At 37.7% G+C, this 18,551-nt stretch overlaps 1 protein-coding gene and 4 non-coding genes across 5 annotated transcripts in view; all 5 read left to right on the top strand.

The window, feature by feature from the left end:
- The window catches only part of NOP58 (NOP58 ribonucleoprotein), a 28,636-nt gene that overhangs the window by 4,265 nt on the left and 5,820 nt on the right, over positions 1-18,551 (top strand). The window contains exons 3-9 of the mRNA XM_043995772.1: positions 1,847-1,899; positions 4,411-4,535; positions 11,380-11,516; positions 12,852-12,916; positions 15,160-15,294; positions 16,046-16,191; positions 17,948-18,074. Of these exons, the coding sequence (XP_043851707.1) occupies positions 1,847-1,899; positions 4,411-4,535; positions 11,380-11,516; positions 12,852-12,916; positions 15,160-15,294; positions 16,046-16,191; positions 17,948-18,074 (788 nt within the window). The remainder of the gene's footprint in view (positions 1-1,846; positions 1,900-4,410; positions 4,536-11,379; positions 11,517-12,851; positions 12,917-15,159; positions 15,295-16,045; positions 16,192-17,947; positions 18,075-18,551) is intronic.
- On the top strand, positions 1,996-2,083 carry LOC122752400. Its single transcript, XR_006356146.1, has one exon. It is a non-coding gene; the product is annotated as a small nucleolar RNA SNORD70 (small nucleolar RNA).
- LOC122752401 lies at positions 13,383-13,463 on the top strand. Its single transcript, XR_006356147.1, has one exon. It is a non-coding gene; the product is annotated as a small nucleolar RNA SNORD70 (small nucleolar RNA).
- Positions 16,245-16,329, top strand: LOC122752445. The gene has a single exon (XR_006356181.1). It is a non-coding gene; the product is annotated as a small nucleolar RNA SNORD11B (small nucleolar RNA).
- LOC122752444 lies at positions 18,218-18,297 on the top strand. The gene has a single exon (XR_006356180.1). It is a non-coding gene; the product is annotated as a small nucleolar RNA SNORD11 (small nucleolar RNA).

The following is an 18,551-nucleotide window of genomic DNA, read 5'->3' as shown; positions in this document are numbered from 1 at the left end:
ATCCTTTGACCATTTCTCAATTGGGGAATGACTTGGATTCTTATAAATTTGACTTAGTTCCCGATATATTTTAGGAATGAGGCCTTTATCAGAAGTAGTGGCCATAAAAATTGTTTCCCAGTTTTCTGCATTCCTTCTAATTTTGGGTGCACTGCTTCTGTTTGTACAAAACCTTTTTAATTTAATGTAATCAAAATCATTCATTTTGCACTTCATAATTATTCTCTATCTCTTGTTTGGTCATAAACTGCTCTCCTTTCCAAAGATCTGAAAGGTAGACTATTCCTTCCTCTCCGAATTTATCTATGGTATCACCTTTTATGTCTAAATAATTTATCCATTTTGACCTTATTTTAGTATAAGGTGTAAGATGTTGGTCTATGCCTACTTTCTGCCATACTATCTTCCAGTTTTCCCAGCAGTTTTTGTCAAATACTGAGTTCTTATCCCAGAAGCTGGAGTCTTTGTGTTTATCAAACAGTACATTACTAATGTGTCTCCTGTACCTAGCCTATTCCATTGATCCTTTTTTCTTAGCCAGTACCAGATAGTTTTGATGACTGCCACTTTATAGTAGACCTTCAGATTTGATACAGCTAACCCACCTTCCTGTGCATTTTTTCCATTTTTTCCCTTGATATTCTTGATTTTTCTTTTTCCAGATGAATTTTGTTATTATTTTTTCTAGCTCTATAAAATAATTTTTAGGTAGTGTGATTGGTATGGCACTGAATAAGTAAATTAATTTAGGTAGAATTGTCATTTTTATTATTCGGCCTATCCATGAGCAGTTGATATCTTTCCAATAATTTAGATCTGATTTGATTTGTGTGAAAAGTGTTTTGTAATTGTGTTCATAGAGTTCCTGGGTTTGTCTTGGCAAGTAGACTCCCAGGTATTTTATATTATCTACCATTACTTTAAATGAAATTTCTCTTTCTGTCTCTTGCTACTGGACTTTGTTGGTCATGTATAGAAATGCTGATGGTTTATGTGGATTTATTTTATATCCTGCTACTTTGCTAAAGTTAATTGTTTCTAGTAATTTTTGAGTTGATTTTCTAGGATTCTCTATACCATCATATCATCTGCAGAGTGATAGTTTTGTTTCCTCCTTGCCTATTCTAATTCCTTTAATTCTTTTTTCTTCTCTGCTAAAGCTAACATTTTTAGTACAATATTAAATAATAGAGGTGCTAATGGACATCCCTTCATCAGTTATTCTAAGGCTATACACAAGAGTTTCAAGCTTAAAAGCTGCCATACTCTTATCTATTTTTTTTTAAAGAATGGTTTTTTTCAGACATAAGCTAATAATAGGTGGTCTAATAGGTTTTCTGTGTGATCTATAAAGTACTTCAGTTATTATCTTATCCATGATAAGGCCTTCTGTTCTGCCATCTCCATGTTGATTTTGGTATATTTAATTTTGTTATGAAGATGGCTGTGTCAGCAGAGCACAAATTATGGCAGGTATTACCAAATGGGAAGGTTTTCAGGTGGGCTGATTCAGTGGGTGGTGCGCTGTTCTCCAGGGAAAGTTTTTTGGCCACAGAGCCAAAGACTGCTAAGGCAGGAAGGTTTTTTGCATGAAGAAAAAGAGCATTGTGTACTAGAGCATTAGACTTGGGAGTAAGGGTTCAGATAAACCTGAAATATGCTAACTAACCATGAGCAAGTCAGGGTCTCCTTGTACTCTCAAATAGGAAGATAATACCTCAGTATGAGAGAGAATATATGTGAAACACTTGGCAAAGTTCTCTATATAAATAGCAGTTATTGGAGGGTGGGACCCACCTAAAGCTAAAGTGTACTTGTGATAACATGAGTATCTTTTTCCTTTCAGAGTAAAACTAAAACATTTTGAGAAGTTCCAGGACACAACCGAAGCATTAGCAGGTAAAAGGAAAAAAGAAGAAACCTTGTCTGATTTTATTTTTGTGATCTGCTTTTTGTAATAAAAGTTTATTTGCATCAGTTAGGAGTTAGCCAGGGTTGTGTTGTCAATGATGTACATATGTTGGAACTGAATCTTAAATGATTTCATTCACCAATTCGTCACTACCACTGAGACAACAATGAAGTTAAAATGAATAAAATGCGATTGATGGGAGAGACAATTCATAGAATTGTCTGAATTCTCAAATAAGTGGAGTATACTTAAATGTGAGATATATAGAGAGTATATTTCAGTATGATACATTTAGATTGTGCAGAAAAATTTCTAAATCAAATGATATGCTTTTTCTATTAAGACACTGAAATTTCATGAATGACAACTTTAAAATTGTATCAATTCCCCCAATCCCTCCAGCTCTTGTCAGATTGCTTAATATTTTCTAAACAAACTCTTAAATGGGAACTCTTTGGCTTTGATGTTAAATCCTTTTCTGATATGAATCACCACCTAATGAATTCTTACTTTGTAATTCCTATCTACAGATAAGATGCTAAGTAATGGCTTCCTTTTTTGGAGGGAAAATTCCAGAATTGAAATTATTCCTTTCAGTTAAATCTAATTCAAAGATAGCTATTAAGATGTCAGGTGGATTAAGTGATGTGAGGTCATTAGCCGTCAGTTATATAACTCATTAAAAATAGTGGTTATAAATGGATAAAGTATGCTAAAATAATAGGCTTAAAATATCCAGGGGTCAAAAAAACTAAAATTGTTTGCTATCACAGAAGCTTTTGCACTTATTCATCATTGTCACTCTTTTGTGAAAAGGAGGAATCCATACACATATACATACATAGATTCATTCTCTCTCTCTCACACAACAGTTTGTACTGGTACAGTGTTGGGTTTTAAGCTGGGGTCAGACAAGTTGAATGGTAGCAATGGTACCATTCAGTTCAAAGTAAGTCACTTAACCTGTAAAGTCTATAAAATGGAAGTGGTTAACCTTTTTTGATACCTTTGATAACAGTGATCTCACAGGGTTGTTATGAGGCTCTTCTAAGGTACTTTGCAAGCTTGAAAGTATGATCTAAATGTCTGTTACTATCATTCAGGTTTGACTTGCACCTATTTTCTTTAGTTTAGCCTTTCATCCTTCTCGGTGGGTGTCATGGCTTAACTCTAAAAGGTGTGCAGCCATCCAAGAAGATTGGTCACATCATCTCCTTTCTTCCATAGCTGTGTTGTCCTCCACATAAGTACACCAGTCCCCTTCACTGTTCCTTCACTCTGCCACTGAGCCATCCATGCCCCCCAGAGTGGTTATAACCTAACTAGACTCCAGTATCTCGAGGGCCATGCTTTATAACCCCCTCTACTCATCACCTTGTGGCTGTCATCATTGCCAGCTCTCACTGATGGTTCTACTTTCGAGCCTAGGATACAGTGAGTAACCCCCTCCTCCACAAATTTTCACATACATAATTTCACACACTTTTTTTTTCTGTTGGTGAAATGTGTAATTTAGGATGTAGAAGCATGGATAAGTTGGTGTATGTGACATAATCAGTCATGGCTTCATGAGTTCAAATCTGGCCTCAGACACTTAATAGCTGTGTCATTTAACTCTTGCCTCAGTTGGACAAGGAAATAGCAAACCACTCCAGTATCTTGTTTTCTTTGTTTTTTGCAGGGCAATGGGGGGATTTGGATTCAGGCGGACCTGAGTTCAAATCTGGCCTTAGACATTTGACACTTACTGGCTGTGTGACCCTGGGCAAGTCACTTAACCCCCATTGCTCCCCCCAAAACAAAACAAACACCAATTGGGGTCATGAAGAGTTTGAAACAACAAAGACATCCATAAAATAGCAATAATCCTTATTAATAGAGTTCAGAAAATTAAATTATGTGTATAATCCCATTATGTTTTGAAAAACATAAATCAGTGTTAGGGCTGGGAATTCAGGCTGGTGGTGTCCGGGGACTTGGCAGAGCGTGTGTTTCATACTCTGTTTGGGCAACTGCTGAGTTACTGCAGACTGCTAAGTTCTGGGTTGGTGAGTTAATGATATCCAAATTTCTACTTATTTCCTTAATTGGTTTCACCTTCGTGTTCTAATTAATTCCCAAGCAATAAAACCTGATCCTTTATGAACTAAAGCTCAGAGGCTCCTTTTCTTATTGGCCTGGGAGATATAGAGATATAGAGATATAGAGATATAGAGATAGATGGATGGGTGGATGGCTGTATATATAAAAGGGAAAGATTAAAGCTCCATATATCCAATTTTGATTCTCTCAAAACCTAATATAGGGTTTTGAGTAAAATTGTTTGCTTTACTGTTGTTACATTTAATTGTACCCTTTTTTTCAAGGACATAGATTTTTCCTGACATTGAGGCCTCCTGTAAGGAGCATTGCTTTGCTCTTAGTAGTATAAAGTAACTTTTGTTTAATTTTAGGTTTTTTTAACTTCTGGGTTTTTACTTTTTTTTCTTCCTAAAAAGCCTCTACAGCTTTGGTAGAAGGTAAACTCAGTAAGAATTTGAAGAAGGTCCTGAAGAAGATAGCTGCAAAAGAAGCCCATGAACAGCTAGCTGTAGCTGATGCCAAACTAGGCGGGGTCATAAAGGTAAGAATGGACTTTGTTCCTGGGGGGTCGGTCACTAAATCACTATCCAATCACCCTCCAAAATGAAATGTCAGCCCTTTCTTGTAGCAAGTGCATATAGTCACACCAAACAAATCCCTGCCCATTGTCTGTGTCCGAAAATGTCTCATTCTACCCTTGAAAAAGACAAGAAGTACAATTCTCTATTTGTTCACTGCAGTCATTGCATTGATTTGAATTATTCATTCTTGCCTTTACATTATTGTAAAATAGCATAAAATGCCATACAGTTGGGAGTTCATGCAAGGTTTCCCAAGTCTCTTTCATTTCTTACAGTAAAATAATCCAACAAATTCCTATTTGAATTGTTCGGTTATTCCTCAATTGAAGTATACCCAGTTGTGTTTTCTGCATTGAGTTTAATCCTCTCCCACCTGACAGTGAGAGCTCATTACACTGAGTACTTTTTATATAGTTTCCCTAGAGGTTCGGGGTAGTTTTTTATATAATTTGTTTTGTTGATCCAGGTTTATAAATACTGATTTGTTTTTCCACATTCATTGTAAAATACATTTTTACCCTTTTCTCAATTATTTAAATTAATGTGGAAAATAAGTAAAGATACATATATATATATATACTTACTACAGAAAATAAAAGTACTTTCATAACCCACACATTCACTGTAAAAAAAAAAAAAAAGCTTAGGGGCAGCTAGGTGGTGCAGTGGATAGAGCACCAGCCCTGGGGTCAGGAGTAACTGAGTTCAAATCCAGCCTCAGACACTTAACATTTGCTAGCTGTGTGACCATGGGCAAGTCACTTAACCCCAATTGCCTCACTTAAAAAAAAAAAAAGCTTAAATATACATGAATTTTATATATATATAGCCCCACACCACCCCCTGCCCCTCCCCCAAAAGGCAAATCAAACCCATTTCACTTTGTTTGCCATATAAGCCAACCATTGTTGCTCTGTGAAATGACCTTAGACAATTCTTCAATCCCTTACTTCCTCTGAAGTGAATGAAGATCAAAAGTGCCAAGCATTCCCCAGATTTTAGTGGTAGGTTTAATAATTAAAGTATCAGCTTAATAGGACAAAGAATAAATTAATAAGTAATATCTTAGTGGGGAAATCACTCTACCTGCTCTTGGACATCATGGGTTGGAATCCTGGTTTCTGCGCACCTTAGCTAAATTATTTAAGCTTTATGGGCCTCAATTTCCTCATCTGAAAAATGAGAGGCTTAGTCCAAATGACCTCTAAAATTCCTTCCAGTTCAAAATTCTTTTAGGCCCATTAACATACCGTACATTTTAACAGGGTTAAACCAAATGAAAGTTGTTTTTTTGGTTTTTTTGTTTGTTTTTGATGAAAGTTGTTTTTACTGACCTTTTATGAGCAATCTAACCCCCTCTCACCCCCACCTCCCAATTGATTTTAGTGATCATTTAAAACATCCCTGAGCTGGGTTCAAAAATTTGTCATTCCTATTTGTACAAAAATATTTATAGCAGCTCTTTTTTGGTGGCTAAGAATTGGAAATCAAAGGAATTCCCATCAATTGGGGAATGGCTAAACAAACTGGTATATGGTGGTGATGGAATATTATTGTGCTATAAGAAATGACATCAGGATTTCAGAAAAACCTGGAAGGACTTATATAAACCTTGTATACAGAAAACAGAGACAGCAATATTGTTTGGTGAAGAACTGTGAATGACTTAACTATTCTCAACAATACAATGATCTAAGACAATCCCAAAGGACTATCAATGAAACATACTACCCACTTCCGGAGAAAGAACTGATACTGGTGGAACAGACTGAAGCAGGCTATTTTTGACTTTCTTTCATTTTTTTCCTTTTATTCAAATTTTCTTGTACAAAATGAGTAATATAATGTTTTACATAATTGTCTCCCCCAAGAAAATTGACATTCAGAATCTTCATTAATAATTTTATCTGGGGGCAGCTAGGTGGCACAGGAGATAAAGCACTGGCCCTAGATTCAGGAGGACCAGAGTTCAAATTTGGCCTCAGACACTTGACACTTACTAGCTTTGTGACCCTGGGCAAGTCACTTAACCCTCATTGCCCTGCAGGCCCCCCCCCCAGTAATTTTATCCAACATTGTCTCAAGTATTCTTCAGACTGGTACTATTTACAAGCCGAATTATTGGTGGGGGACGGGGTTGGGTGTGGGTTTTTTTATTTTATTTTATTTTATTTGGTGAGGCAGTTGGGAGGTTAAGTGACTTGCCCAGAGTCGCACAGCTAGTAAGTGTCAAGTGTCTGAGGTCAGATTTGAAATCAGGTCCTCCTGAATCCAGGGCCAGTAACTTAACCACTGCACCACCTAGCTGCCCCCGAATTATGTTTTAAGTGGATTATTTAAAGATGGGTTTAGAGAACACAAAGAACCCTAATTTTGCTTTTTGTACTAGCCACTTTTATTTATGTTCACCCCTTTGAGATAATCTCTCCCAATGAGTGCATGACTTATTTTTACATACAGTCTGAGATGCTGTTATTTCCCTTTCTCAAGCATTCTGCGGGTCTGTGTACATTTGTTTCTATACCTGCAGGCTTCATTCCCAAGCCAAGACCTGTAGGTGGCATACTCACCCAGATAGTCTTGTAACAGACAAGCTTTCATAAGACAGTTGTGCCACCTGGTGGTTGGTTCAGGGAACTAATCATGACAAACATAACTAATAGGAAAGAATTGGCTGGAGAATAAGTGCCCCTTAATTGTGGAGTAACTAAACCCCTTGTGGTGCATGAATAAAATGGAATATAATTGTACCATAAGAAATTATAGAATCGGGGCAGCTAGGTGGCTCAGCAGATAAAGCACAGGCCCTGGATTCGGGATGACCCTGAGTTCAAATCCAGCCTCAGACACTTGATACTTACTAGCTGTTTGACCCTGGGCAAGTCACTTAACCCTCATTGCCCTACCAAAAAGCCCCCCCCCCCCCCCAAATTATAGAATCAAAGAATTTAGAAAAAACTTGGGAGGACATTAAAAGAACTTATGTGGCATGAAAAGGCACTTAAGTGCCTGCATGCACCAGGTATTGCACTAAGGACTGGGGGAACTAATACTGAAAGTGAGATAATCTCTGCTATCTAGTAGGGGTAGACAAATGGGAGTGGTCAGTTAACTGACATCCTGAGAAGAGAATTGGAAAGTTCTATTCAAAAGCAGTGGCTGTGAGTGCAAAGCCTCTGGAAAGTCAGCTTATTAGTATTTGTCTGTTCCTTTCTTTGATCATGGTCTCTTGGAGGATTTGGTCTTCATACAATGGGGTTTTTTTGTTTGTTTTCAGTTTCCTAAGTTTTATTGCAATACTGTGCGTGACCACAGGGAGAGAACCAGAATAATGGAAGGGTATCTCTCCCATACAATGGTTTTTAATGAGATACAGTGGTTTGCAGATAAACTCCTGAGCGACCAGGGGTGTTGGAAAATCCAGTATTTCTGTTTTGTAAATTTAAGAACCAGTTTGCACTGCTAGCCCCTAACCTTAAGTTGGGCCAATACCAATACCATCCTCCCCTTAGAGTTATGGCACATGACCACACCAAACAAAATAGCTGACTCCATAACTCTTAGATTGCTTCAGCACTGTCTGTAGGTGGCTGTGAGGGTGTGGTTACTATGGATTTGCCCAGTCATAATCAGTTTGAAGACACTGCCTCACTGATAAAGACTCAAATCTTCCCTGAACTTGTGTATTCCATTGAGCCCTAGTTATGTGGCCTTGCCTTCATGGAGTCAGCACCCCACAGGAATGGACAGAAGAGTACATTTAACCACAAAGTTGTGCACCCACATCTATGGTGAAGTAAAAGACCTTTCTGAACCCAGGAGTTCTAAAGAAAATAGTCTGGCTTGTTTAGTTCCTTATGGCCACCACTTATACAAGCAGACAAAGAAGTTTGGGAAACAAAACACAGACTATAGATGATATATTACTCATGCTTCCACTGGGACCAATCTTGAGGTGATGATTTGGGAAGTCTGGATCCAGGGTCTTAAGTCTTTGTGGTACAGAGCATGAATTTAAGATCTGATGTGAACTGAAGCTTCTAACAGTTGGTGCTGTTCCATTTGGTGTTACTGTTAGGGATTACTGTGTGTATGCAGATTATCTTTCTGCCCCTCTCAACTTCTTGCCTCCTCATTCCCCAAGTCTCAGGGAATAGGCCCTTCAGTTCACATTTCTGGTGGCTGACAGGTGTGACACATCCCTTCTAACCCAGTCAGAACCGTAACTCATTTATACAAAGAAAGGGTTAGCAACTCATGAAATATTACAAATGAAGTAAGATCATGATACCTGCTTGATCCTGAGACACTCATTGACACCATTCCTAATTGGTCAGGCAAGAATTCAGATGAAAAAGATTCTGGATGTTTTAATGCACTCCAGTGCAATAGAATGTTCTTGGCCTTTGGGGGCAGAACTAGGAGCAATACACGATAATGGCCACAATAAAAGAAAACAATGTTGAAGATATAAAAATTCCAATCAATACAGTAACCGGTCTTTAGAGAACTTAACAGTAAAGGATGCTATCAGGTGGTAGATACCTATTAAAATAGAGAGCAGAGGGAGGAAATAAGCATTTCTGTAGTACCTTCTGTCTGCCAGGCACTGCTAAGCATATTTGCAAATATCATCTTTAATCCCTACAACAACCCTGCAAGGTAGGGGTTGTTAGGCTCATTTCACAGTTAAGGAAGCTAAAGCAAACAGGTTAAGTGACTTCTCCAAGATCACATAGCCAGGAGTATTTGAGGATAGATTTGACCTCAGGTCTTCCTGACTTCCAGCCCTCTACCCATCAGCTGTCTTTCTGAATGAGGAATGGCCTGTATAGTCTTTATTTTGCATACTAATCCTACAAAGTTGATTTATTGCTTTCCACGCCCATAGCAAGTAAGAAATAGTGGAGCTAGGAGAAATAGATACACAGACATACAGGAACAGGAAGTGATAGCTGACAGGAAGGAGTCAGAAAAACTAAAATATATATCCATAAGACCTAAAAATGGAGGGGAAAAGTGGATTTAGTTACGGGGCAACCAGTCCTACATATGATAGTAGTCCTTAAGGACATTATTGTAGTCTGACACAGTAACTGGTGCACATAATTAAGTTACTGACTTGTGAAGAAGAGGTTATATTATGTCTAATATGTTCTGATACAGTAGACACAGAAGAGCCTGTAGAGTTCATCCATACGCATGTTTGGCATCTTGGATAGAGGCTACAAATGGTGGATACATTGGTTCTAGAATTCAGCAGGAGAATGCAAGGTTCTTTAAGCCTCTGCCTCAAGGGTGTGCCAGTTACAGACCAAGGGCCAAATAGGCAGACCAGGCCTATGTATTAAGAATGGTTTTTACATTTTTAATACAGTAAAACTTCATTTTAAGATATAAAAACATTAGTTTTCTCACTTTAAGAAAATAGACTGGAGACCAACATGTTGATTATAGTTTGCCTGTGGCGGGGGTGGGGGCCTGTGGCCATGAATTATGGTGGAATGTTCTAGGCTCCTAAAATTTTAAGCTAGAGTCCACCCAGAGGATAGTTGAGAAGTGCATAGTGGGCATCAGCAGTTAAGGACACATTCCAAATGAAATGAAGAAACAGCATTATCAAGGAAATGTATGAGTGAAAAAGAAAACTCATATGTAGCTCGAGTGAGAGTTAATCAGTGGGTAACCTGTGTGCTCCATTGATATTTCTGAGATTTTAGGAGAATTCAAGGATTCCCAGTAAGATGTACAGATTCAGACCCTCGTGACAACTTAGTGTAAAGACATGGACAAGTGTAGATGGGTTTAATAATATATATCAATAGAAGGAAGTAACTATCCATTGGATCACAGATCTATTTGGAATACAGGTATGAGCTTAACACTGCAGAAAGACTTGAGGCACCCTTTGTACTTTGATGTTTTCTTTTTTCCCAAGCCCTGAAAAATGTCTTAGAAAAAATTTTTTATCTAAAACTGATTAAAATAAGTTGTTATGCCTATAGAAATAAACTTTCATTTTCAGGAAAATTGAATTAAGTAAAGCACTTCATTACCTGATCATTTTATTTTAATGAGATGTTTCTGTAATGAGTGAAGCAGCACTATGGTCTCTTAAAATCCACCAAAATTTCCATCTACATGTTCCAATTAAACTTGTCATGTTCTATTATTAATGTTTTATTTATAGTTTCTTGCGGAATTTGAAATTGGAGTTAATGTGACTTTTGTGGATAGCACAAGAACCTAACCACCATTATTAAACACCCTTAATATAAAAATTCCAACTGACTTTTTTTTTTTTAAGTAAACAGCTCATTTACAAGTTGGCAGCTAAGTGAAGTGCTCCAGTAGATAGAGTGCTGAGCTTGGAATCAAGAAAACTCATCTTTGTGAGTTCAAATCTGGCCTCAGACATTTAACTAGCTGTGTGACCCTGGGCAAGTCACTTGGCTTTGTTTGGCTCCATTTCCTTATTTGTAAAATGTGTTGGAGCAGGAAATATCTAACCACTCCAGTATCTTTCCTGAGAAAACCCCAAAAGAGGTCACAAAGAGTCAGGCATGACTGAAAAACGATTGAACAACAAGCTGGTCTACCTATATATGAGGTGAAAACATGTCAGTCCGTAAACATTGAGCGCATACTGTTCTGCAGAACCTCTACTAAATATATACAGCCCCTGTATATTTCTATGCATGTTGGTGTGCCCCAGAGATAAGGGGATTATTTGCCAGTGATCTTTTGTGTATTGTGAAATGTTGGAAAATTTGTTATATCTCATGATTGTTTTTCTTCCTATAGGACAAACTGAACCTCAGTTGTATCCACAGCCCTACCATAACTGAACTAATGAGAGGAATCCGCTCACAGATAGAAGGCTTAATCACTGGCTTGCCATCACGGGAAATGGCAGCTATGTGTCTAGGATTAGCACACAGGTGAGTTTTGTTTGTTCTTTGGTATCCTGTCATGCCTTTAACTGCATTATAATTTCTGGTCTAAAGACTAAAATTTAGAAAGGGGAATCACCCAAGGGGGAGAACACTAGAACTTTTTCCTCTTCAGTTATTCCCAAGGCAGGAACATATTAAGAGAGAAAATTTTCAATATGGGGGGGGGGGTTGCTTTTGTTTTTAAACATGGATTGTTTTCGTATTAGATAACTAGGCATTTCGTTTTTCTTTGTTTTTTAAAGTGAGGTAATTGGGGTTAAGTGACTTGCCCAGGGTCACACAGCTAGTAAGCATTAAGTGTCTGAGGCCGGATTTGAACTCAGGTACTCCTGACTCCAGGACCGGTGCTCTATCCACTGCACCACCTAGCTGTCCCTGTTATTCCTATTTCTGAATCTCACTCTGAGTCTTTCTTTGCCTGTATGTCTTCATTTTTTTTTTTCTTTATTGGCTCCTAGCCCTACCAAAGAATGACAAATAAATATTAAGAATTGGTAGGAATCTTTGAGGTCACCTAATCTAACCTTTTACCCCCAGGAGAAATCTCTCCTCAACATCTTTTTTTTTTTTTTTTTTTGAGACAATTGGGGTTAAGTGACTTGCCCAGGGTCACAGAGCTAGTAAGTGTTAAGTGTCTGAGGCCTGATTTGAACTCAGGTACTCCTGAATCCAGGGCCGGTGCTCTATCCACTGCGCCACCTAGCTGCTCCTCTCCTCAACATCTTTAACAGATAGTTATCCAAACCTGCTCTTCTGTCCTTGATTTATTAACCTTGTATTATATATAACAGTGGTATGGTAACCTTCCCATAACTCTCCCCATACTAAATTTGGCCCTTACAGCAGCGTAGATGTTGAGTGTCACCTATAGAATGTAAGTTTCTTAAATGCAGGGAATATTTTCTTGTTCTTTGAATTTGCTCTTTACACATAATAAGTAATAAATAAATCTTTGTTGAATTGAGTTTAGATTTGTATATTTGATTACTGATTAGAAGCCTAAGTTACCCAGTGAATGAATCCTTAGCAATAAGATGCTGTAATTATCAAATTGATTTTTTAATGTGTAGTTCATAGAAATGTACAGTGTGTATATATATTAGTGTTATTCTCATCTGCCTTGCTAATAGGAACAGTACATTTAAAAATAGCTCTTCACTAACACTGTAAGTAGATCTCAGTATAAACTCAGAAGCTGTCACAAACTATCGGCATGCTTTCTCTTGTCTTATAGGGTTTTTTTAATGTTAATAAATCCTGGCAATAGGATTGCAAGGAAATGCTTTTTCTGGAGAATAATTACTTCTTTGCTTTTCACAGCCTCTCTCGGTATAAGCTGAAATTTAGTGCTGATAAAGTGGATACCATGATTGTTCAGGCAATCTGTAAGTAAAGTATTTATGCAGAGCTTTTTTTTTCCTAATTGTCCCATTCTATGCAATGTGATATAGTAGAAAGAGCTTGTGTATGGAAGCCACAAAATCTGGTTTCTATTCCTGGCTTTATCACAGATTAGATTTGTGATCTTGGCAAGTTAATAGACCTCACTTCCCTTATATATAACATAAGGGGATTAAACTTTAGTGTTGGGGCAGCTAGGTGGCACAGTGGATAGAGTGCCAGTCCTGGAGTCAGGAGTACCTGAGTTCAAATCTGGCCTCAGACACTTGACACTAGCTGTGTGACCCTGGGCAAGTCACTTAACCCCAGTTGCCTCAAACCCCCCCCCCAAAAAAAAAACAACCCCACACTTTAGTGTCCCAGGTGAAAATGTTTAATTGTCCTAATTTACTAAGAATACTCTATAATAGGTCATTTTCATAACATGTTTTGATACTCTTTAATTTTCCATATTTTGTTGTCAGTGATGGAATTTTGTTGAATGAAAAGAAATGATTTGACATTCGTCACTACCACTGAGACAACAAGGAAAATAACAATATGTTGGTTCTCTGTTTGTCAGAGAGAAGACATATGCTTTCAGTACTTTTTTGTTTTGTATTATGATGTTCTAGAGAGTAGTATAGTGTTCCATCCTCTTTCTGAGTATGCAAGAGTTGTTGTCTTTTTACTTAGGGGGTTTTAATCTGTTTAAAAGAGTTCTTATACTTCAATTTTGCTTTTCTCAGCAATTTGTTTGCAACTGGTTTTTGCTTAAGTTTAAAAAATGTGGACTTGTATAATCTTGAATGCCAATCATGCTAATGTGAACACAATGTTTCCTTTAGAAATAAAAAGGAAGAAAGGGTGAAAGTAATATTCAAATAAACAACTTGAGAAGGGGAAGTAAAGATGTGGTTGTTTGGATAATACAAATGAACTTATTTGATCTTAGATTTCATACATACTTCATCCTGCTTTACATCCTGCTTTGCTGTGGTTCGGCAATGTGCTAGTAGGCTTTTTAGGTAGCAATAAAAGGGTAGGGTGGAATAGTATTGATAGATTACAGTGAGTTTGACAATATTTTAGCAGAGGGGTTCATCAGACAAATAAAGGAAAATGGTTTGATAATGCTAAGAGACGTGAGAAGTTTTTCAAGCCCACGATAATAATACTAAACTATTAGGAAGCCAAACGATAGGTCATGTCCTAGAAGAATTTAATATTTTAACATTTCTTAAGGTTGGATTCTTGTGAATACTGGCTTTGAATAAAAAATACCCATTAAAATAAATATTGATTGTGCTTAAGGTCTCTTGACATACAGAAAAAAAATTTTATGGCTTAATCATTTGTAAATTTATTAATAGACTAGAAACTACTACAGTTAATATTCTAGAAAATATCTCCACCCAGTTTTTTAAAATCTGATTTAAACTTTTCCAGCAGTCACCTACCTTCTTGGCCATCTTTTGTACCTCAGAAGTTAGGGTAAGGTTGCCACAAGTCATAAGGAGAGAAATGCAAAACAAAATATTAATCTAAAGACCTTGGGGTAGAGTACAGTAAGAAATGCCTTCTTTCAGGGAGAGAATTCTTAGCTAAAGTAGATGAAGGAATTCAGGTAGGACCTAAGGCTAGCGCCTTTTCTCCATAAACAGATCTACCTAGTAAGTCTCCCAGTCTGGTGTTTTGATGAAGTAAATTCTTGTGTTCTGTCAAGGCCGTTTTCTCTGATGTTGAGAACAGTTTTCTATGATTGGCAAAGACAGGACTTGTTTGATTGAAAAAGCAAAATGAAGTACAGCCTAAAGATGTCAATAGTGATTTAGAATATTTTAGCAGTTATATGTATGCCTTTTAAAAATCGATAGTTTTGGGGCAGCTAGGTGGCGCAGTGGATAGAGCACTGGCCCTGGATTCAGGAGTACCTGAGTTCAAATCTGGCCTCAGATACTTGACACTTACTGGTTGTGTGACCCTGGGCAAGTCACTTAACCCCAATTGCCTCACCAAAAAAAATCGATAGTTTTTATTTTTATATAAGTATCACTTGCCAATATGTCCCTCCCCTCCCCAGAAGAACCATCTATTACAACAAAGGGGGGAAATGGTTTAGCAAAAGTAACCAACACTTCAACATTGAATGCAGTATTCAGTAGCCATAGTCTCCTATCTCTGCAAAGTAATACCATCTAATGGCCTTGCTATATTTCTCTCTCTTCTTTTTTTTAACCTGTTACAGCTTTATTAGATGACCTGGATAAAGAACTGAATAACTATATTATGCGGTGTAGAGAATGGTACGGTTGGCATTTCCCCGAATTGGGAAAAATCATTACAGATAACTTAACTTACTGCAAATGTTTGCGGAAAGTTGGTGAGTGAATTATTTATCACTTATCTTTTAGGACAAGAACAGTCATTAAAGTTTAACCATTGATTCCAATAGTATGCACTGGCATTTAAAAATCTGCGATACAGCTCTCTAAATACTGTTGGCAGGGAGGGTGTTACTCTGACTTGGGCTTTGATTTGGGGATCGTTTTGATGAACTGTGATTTTATCATCACTCCTCCACAACAAAGAATGTCTATTGATTCTTGTGGTCAGTTTGCAGTTTATTGATGCCAGATGAAGGCTTTAAAAGAAGCTCCCCATGTAGTTTAATAAGGAAGCAAGGAGAGGGTTGTTTATGATACATGGAAATTACTTGGTGGGGTTTGACTCTTTGTATGGTTTCATGATGCATTAGTATGTCACAGTAGAATATCCTGATACCACTTGGCTCACTACAGCACATTCCAGGCTCTTATCTCTTGGAAGTTTACAAATCTGCTTTTGCCAAAACAAACAGTTCTTTTCTTACTGTGTACCGCCTTATACTCTCGGAGAGTTTGGCTTTGCCCTTGTTACCTAGAGTAAATACTTTTTAAATAACTAGAAAACTAGAAAATCTCAAGTGTATCTAAAGCTCTGTCATAAGAGGGAAAACCACAGAACCAAATTTGTTCACTGATTTCTTATTTTGTCATTTGGGTCTTTGGCCATTTTATCTTTAACCTTTTGATGTCATGTCATGTGTGTGCTCATCCATTCGCCAATCATTGATTGGTCTCTTCCCTCCCCAGGAGACAGACAGAACTTTGCTTCTTCCGATCTTTCTGAAATTTTATCCGAGGAGGTTGAAGCTGAGGTGAAAGCAGCTGCAGAGATTTCTATGGGAACTGAAGTTTCAGAAGAAGACATAAACAATATCCTGCACCTCTGCAACCAGGTAAAGCAGTTCTAGTGAGTGCTCAGCCAGGAAGTTAGCATGAGTAACCGTAGGGATGGCAGTGATGATTTTTGTATCGATTCTCACCCGATACAGAAATATGAGGGTTTGCAGTCACTACCTCATCTGATGCCATCTCGAATTGCACGTTTGGGAAATAATTATGGAAAGGTCTGCACACTCCTAAGGAGTTGTTGGGAGTATCACAAGGTGAATTAATTTCAAACTCCTAGCAAATTTTTTATATAAGTTGTTACCATTTTTCCTCTCTGTACTCTCCAAAGGATGGCAAGTTAGAGGCAGGAGAAAGAAAAAAGTAAGGGAGCCTTGTAACCCCAAGTCTAGATAATCAGCTTCAGAATAGTAGAGTGATTGAGAAATGAGGGGCAGGAGGAGTAATATAGAACTGGGGAAAGGACTGGATTCGGAGCTAGAAGTTTAAATCCCAGATTTTGTGTGTAAAAAGAAGAATTTGAATAGGATGACCTAAAGGCCCCTCCAACAGCTCTCAAGCCTATGGTCATGGTCTTACCATCCTCCTCCAAATAGCAATTCTTTGGTTATGCATTATGCTATAATTTCCCTTGAAGACCTATACAGCAGTCCTAACTTAGAAGACAAATATTGTCACTGAAGTAGAAAGTTTAATTTGAGAGCGTTAATACCAACACACTTGGCAACAAAACAACGTAATAGGAAGCTGACTACATGAGAGTGCTATAAAGATCTGGATTTAGCTGCTTGTTAACAGATGCTGTTCCCAGGTGCTTATTACACTAGTTCCAAGCTTCCCAAATCACAAAGATATTTTACAATCAAATCTAAATAGTTTACCATTTTCTTCTCTGCCACTTGTTTGGATTTCCTTAATCTTCCCAATATTCGGCCTCCCTGCCATTTGATGGTATGACCACCCTGGATCATCTTTTTTTTTTTTTTTTTTTTTTTTGGTGAGGCAATTGGGGTTAAGTGACTTGCCCAGGGTCACACAGCTAGTAAGTGTCAAGTGTCTGAGGCCAGATTTGAACTCAGGTCCTCTTGACTCCAGGGCTGGTGCTTTAGCCACCGCGCCACCTAGCTGCCCCTCACCCTGGATCATCTTAGTACTGTATTATTAAATTGTCTTGTACTCCTCAGACCGAGGAATATTTTTGTTTCTCTTTGTCAATACCCTGTGACTATTAGTTTGAAGAATTTTGGGGGGTGAAATACCATGCCAGTATATTGATCACTGATAAGTTAAATGAGTTGCCTGGGGATCACACAGCTGGTACATGGTTGAGGCAGAGCCCAAAACCAGACCTTTCAGAATTCAAGGCCAGCTGTGTAATACACTGCTTGTCTTGTCTCTTCAAGGAGGAATTCTTGAGTACATGAATATTTACAAGGCAGGAGTAGTAGGGAAAATTTCTCTAAAATACTGACTTTTAGGACTAAGGAACCATTATGTTGTTGTTTTTTAGTGCATATGATTTCACTTGTTTCATGTAGATACAATTTCACATGTGCAGATATAGATATAGATATATATACACACACATGCATAATATACTTATGTGTATGTAGATATTACTTCATTACAAATGTATATCTATAATATATACCATTGCCAGTTACTTTTTATATTTAAGGCTAAAAACTGTATTCCCAGACTCCCTTTTGTAATAGCTGTTTTTAATCTTCAGTTGGACTGGAGCAGTTTGTTAGAGGATATTTAACCTTTTTTTTTTTTTTTATGTATGTGTGTATGTACTAGGTGATTGAGATCTCAGAGTATCGAAACCAATTGTATGAATATCTCCAAAACAGGATGATGGCCATAGCCCCCAATGTGACAGTGATGGTCGGTGAGCTAGTTGGAGCTAGGCTTATTTCTCATGCAGGTAAGTCATTGTCATTTGAATTTTTTGTGTGTCCTTTAGTGATAAGCATCCAGGAGCTTTCTTAGGAGTTCTTACAGTAAGATGAAAGAAAAGCTACTGAACAGTTTTTACAAGTCCTGTGGGTTTTCAAACTGAGGGCTAAAGTGATCAATGATGATTTTAATTTGTTTGCCTGACTTCTTTTCAATGAGGGCAACTCTAGTCACTACCTCTTCTGAGACACTTCTGGCCCCTTTGTTAGATTGGATTAGAAGCTTGTGACGTGACTTATAACTTTGGTGGTTAAATAGCACAGGGATGTAGACGAGAACCCTGCATTAACACTACCTACCTGGTAAAATTCAAAATAGAATGTTCACCTTAAGATCCAGTGGGATTTAGTTAGTGAAATATAAAAGGACCTCACTTAGCCAATGATTATGCCAATCTCACAACATGGAACTCAGATGATAGGATAGTGAGGTTCCAGGGTAGTAA

This window comes from Dromiciops gliroides, chromosome 3 (genome assembly GCF_019393635.1).
Source record: "Dromiciops gliroides isolate mDroGli1 chromosome 3, mDroGli1.pri, whole genome shotgun sequence".
Classification (NCBI taxonomy): domain Eukaryota; kingdom Metazoa; phylum Chordata; class Mammalia; order Microbiotheria; family Microbiotheriidae; genus Dromiciops; species Dromiciops gliroides.
This window is presented reverse-complemented; position numbering and strand designations above follow the sequence as displayed.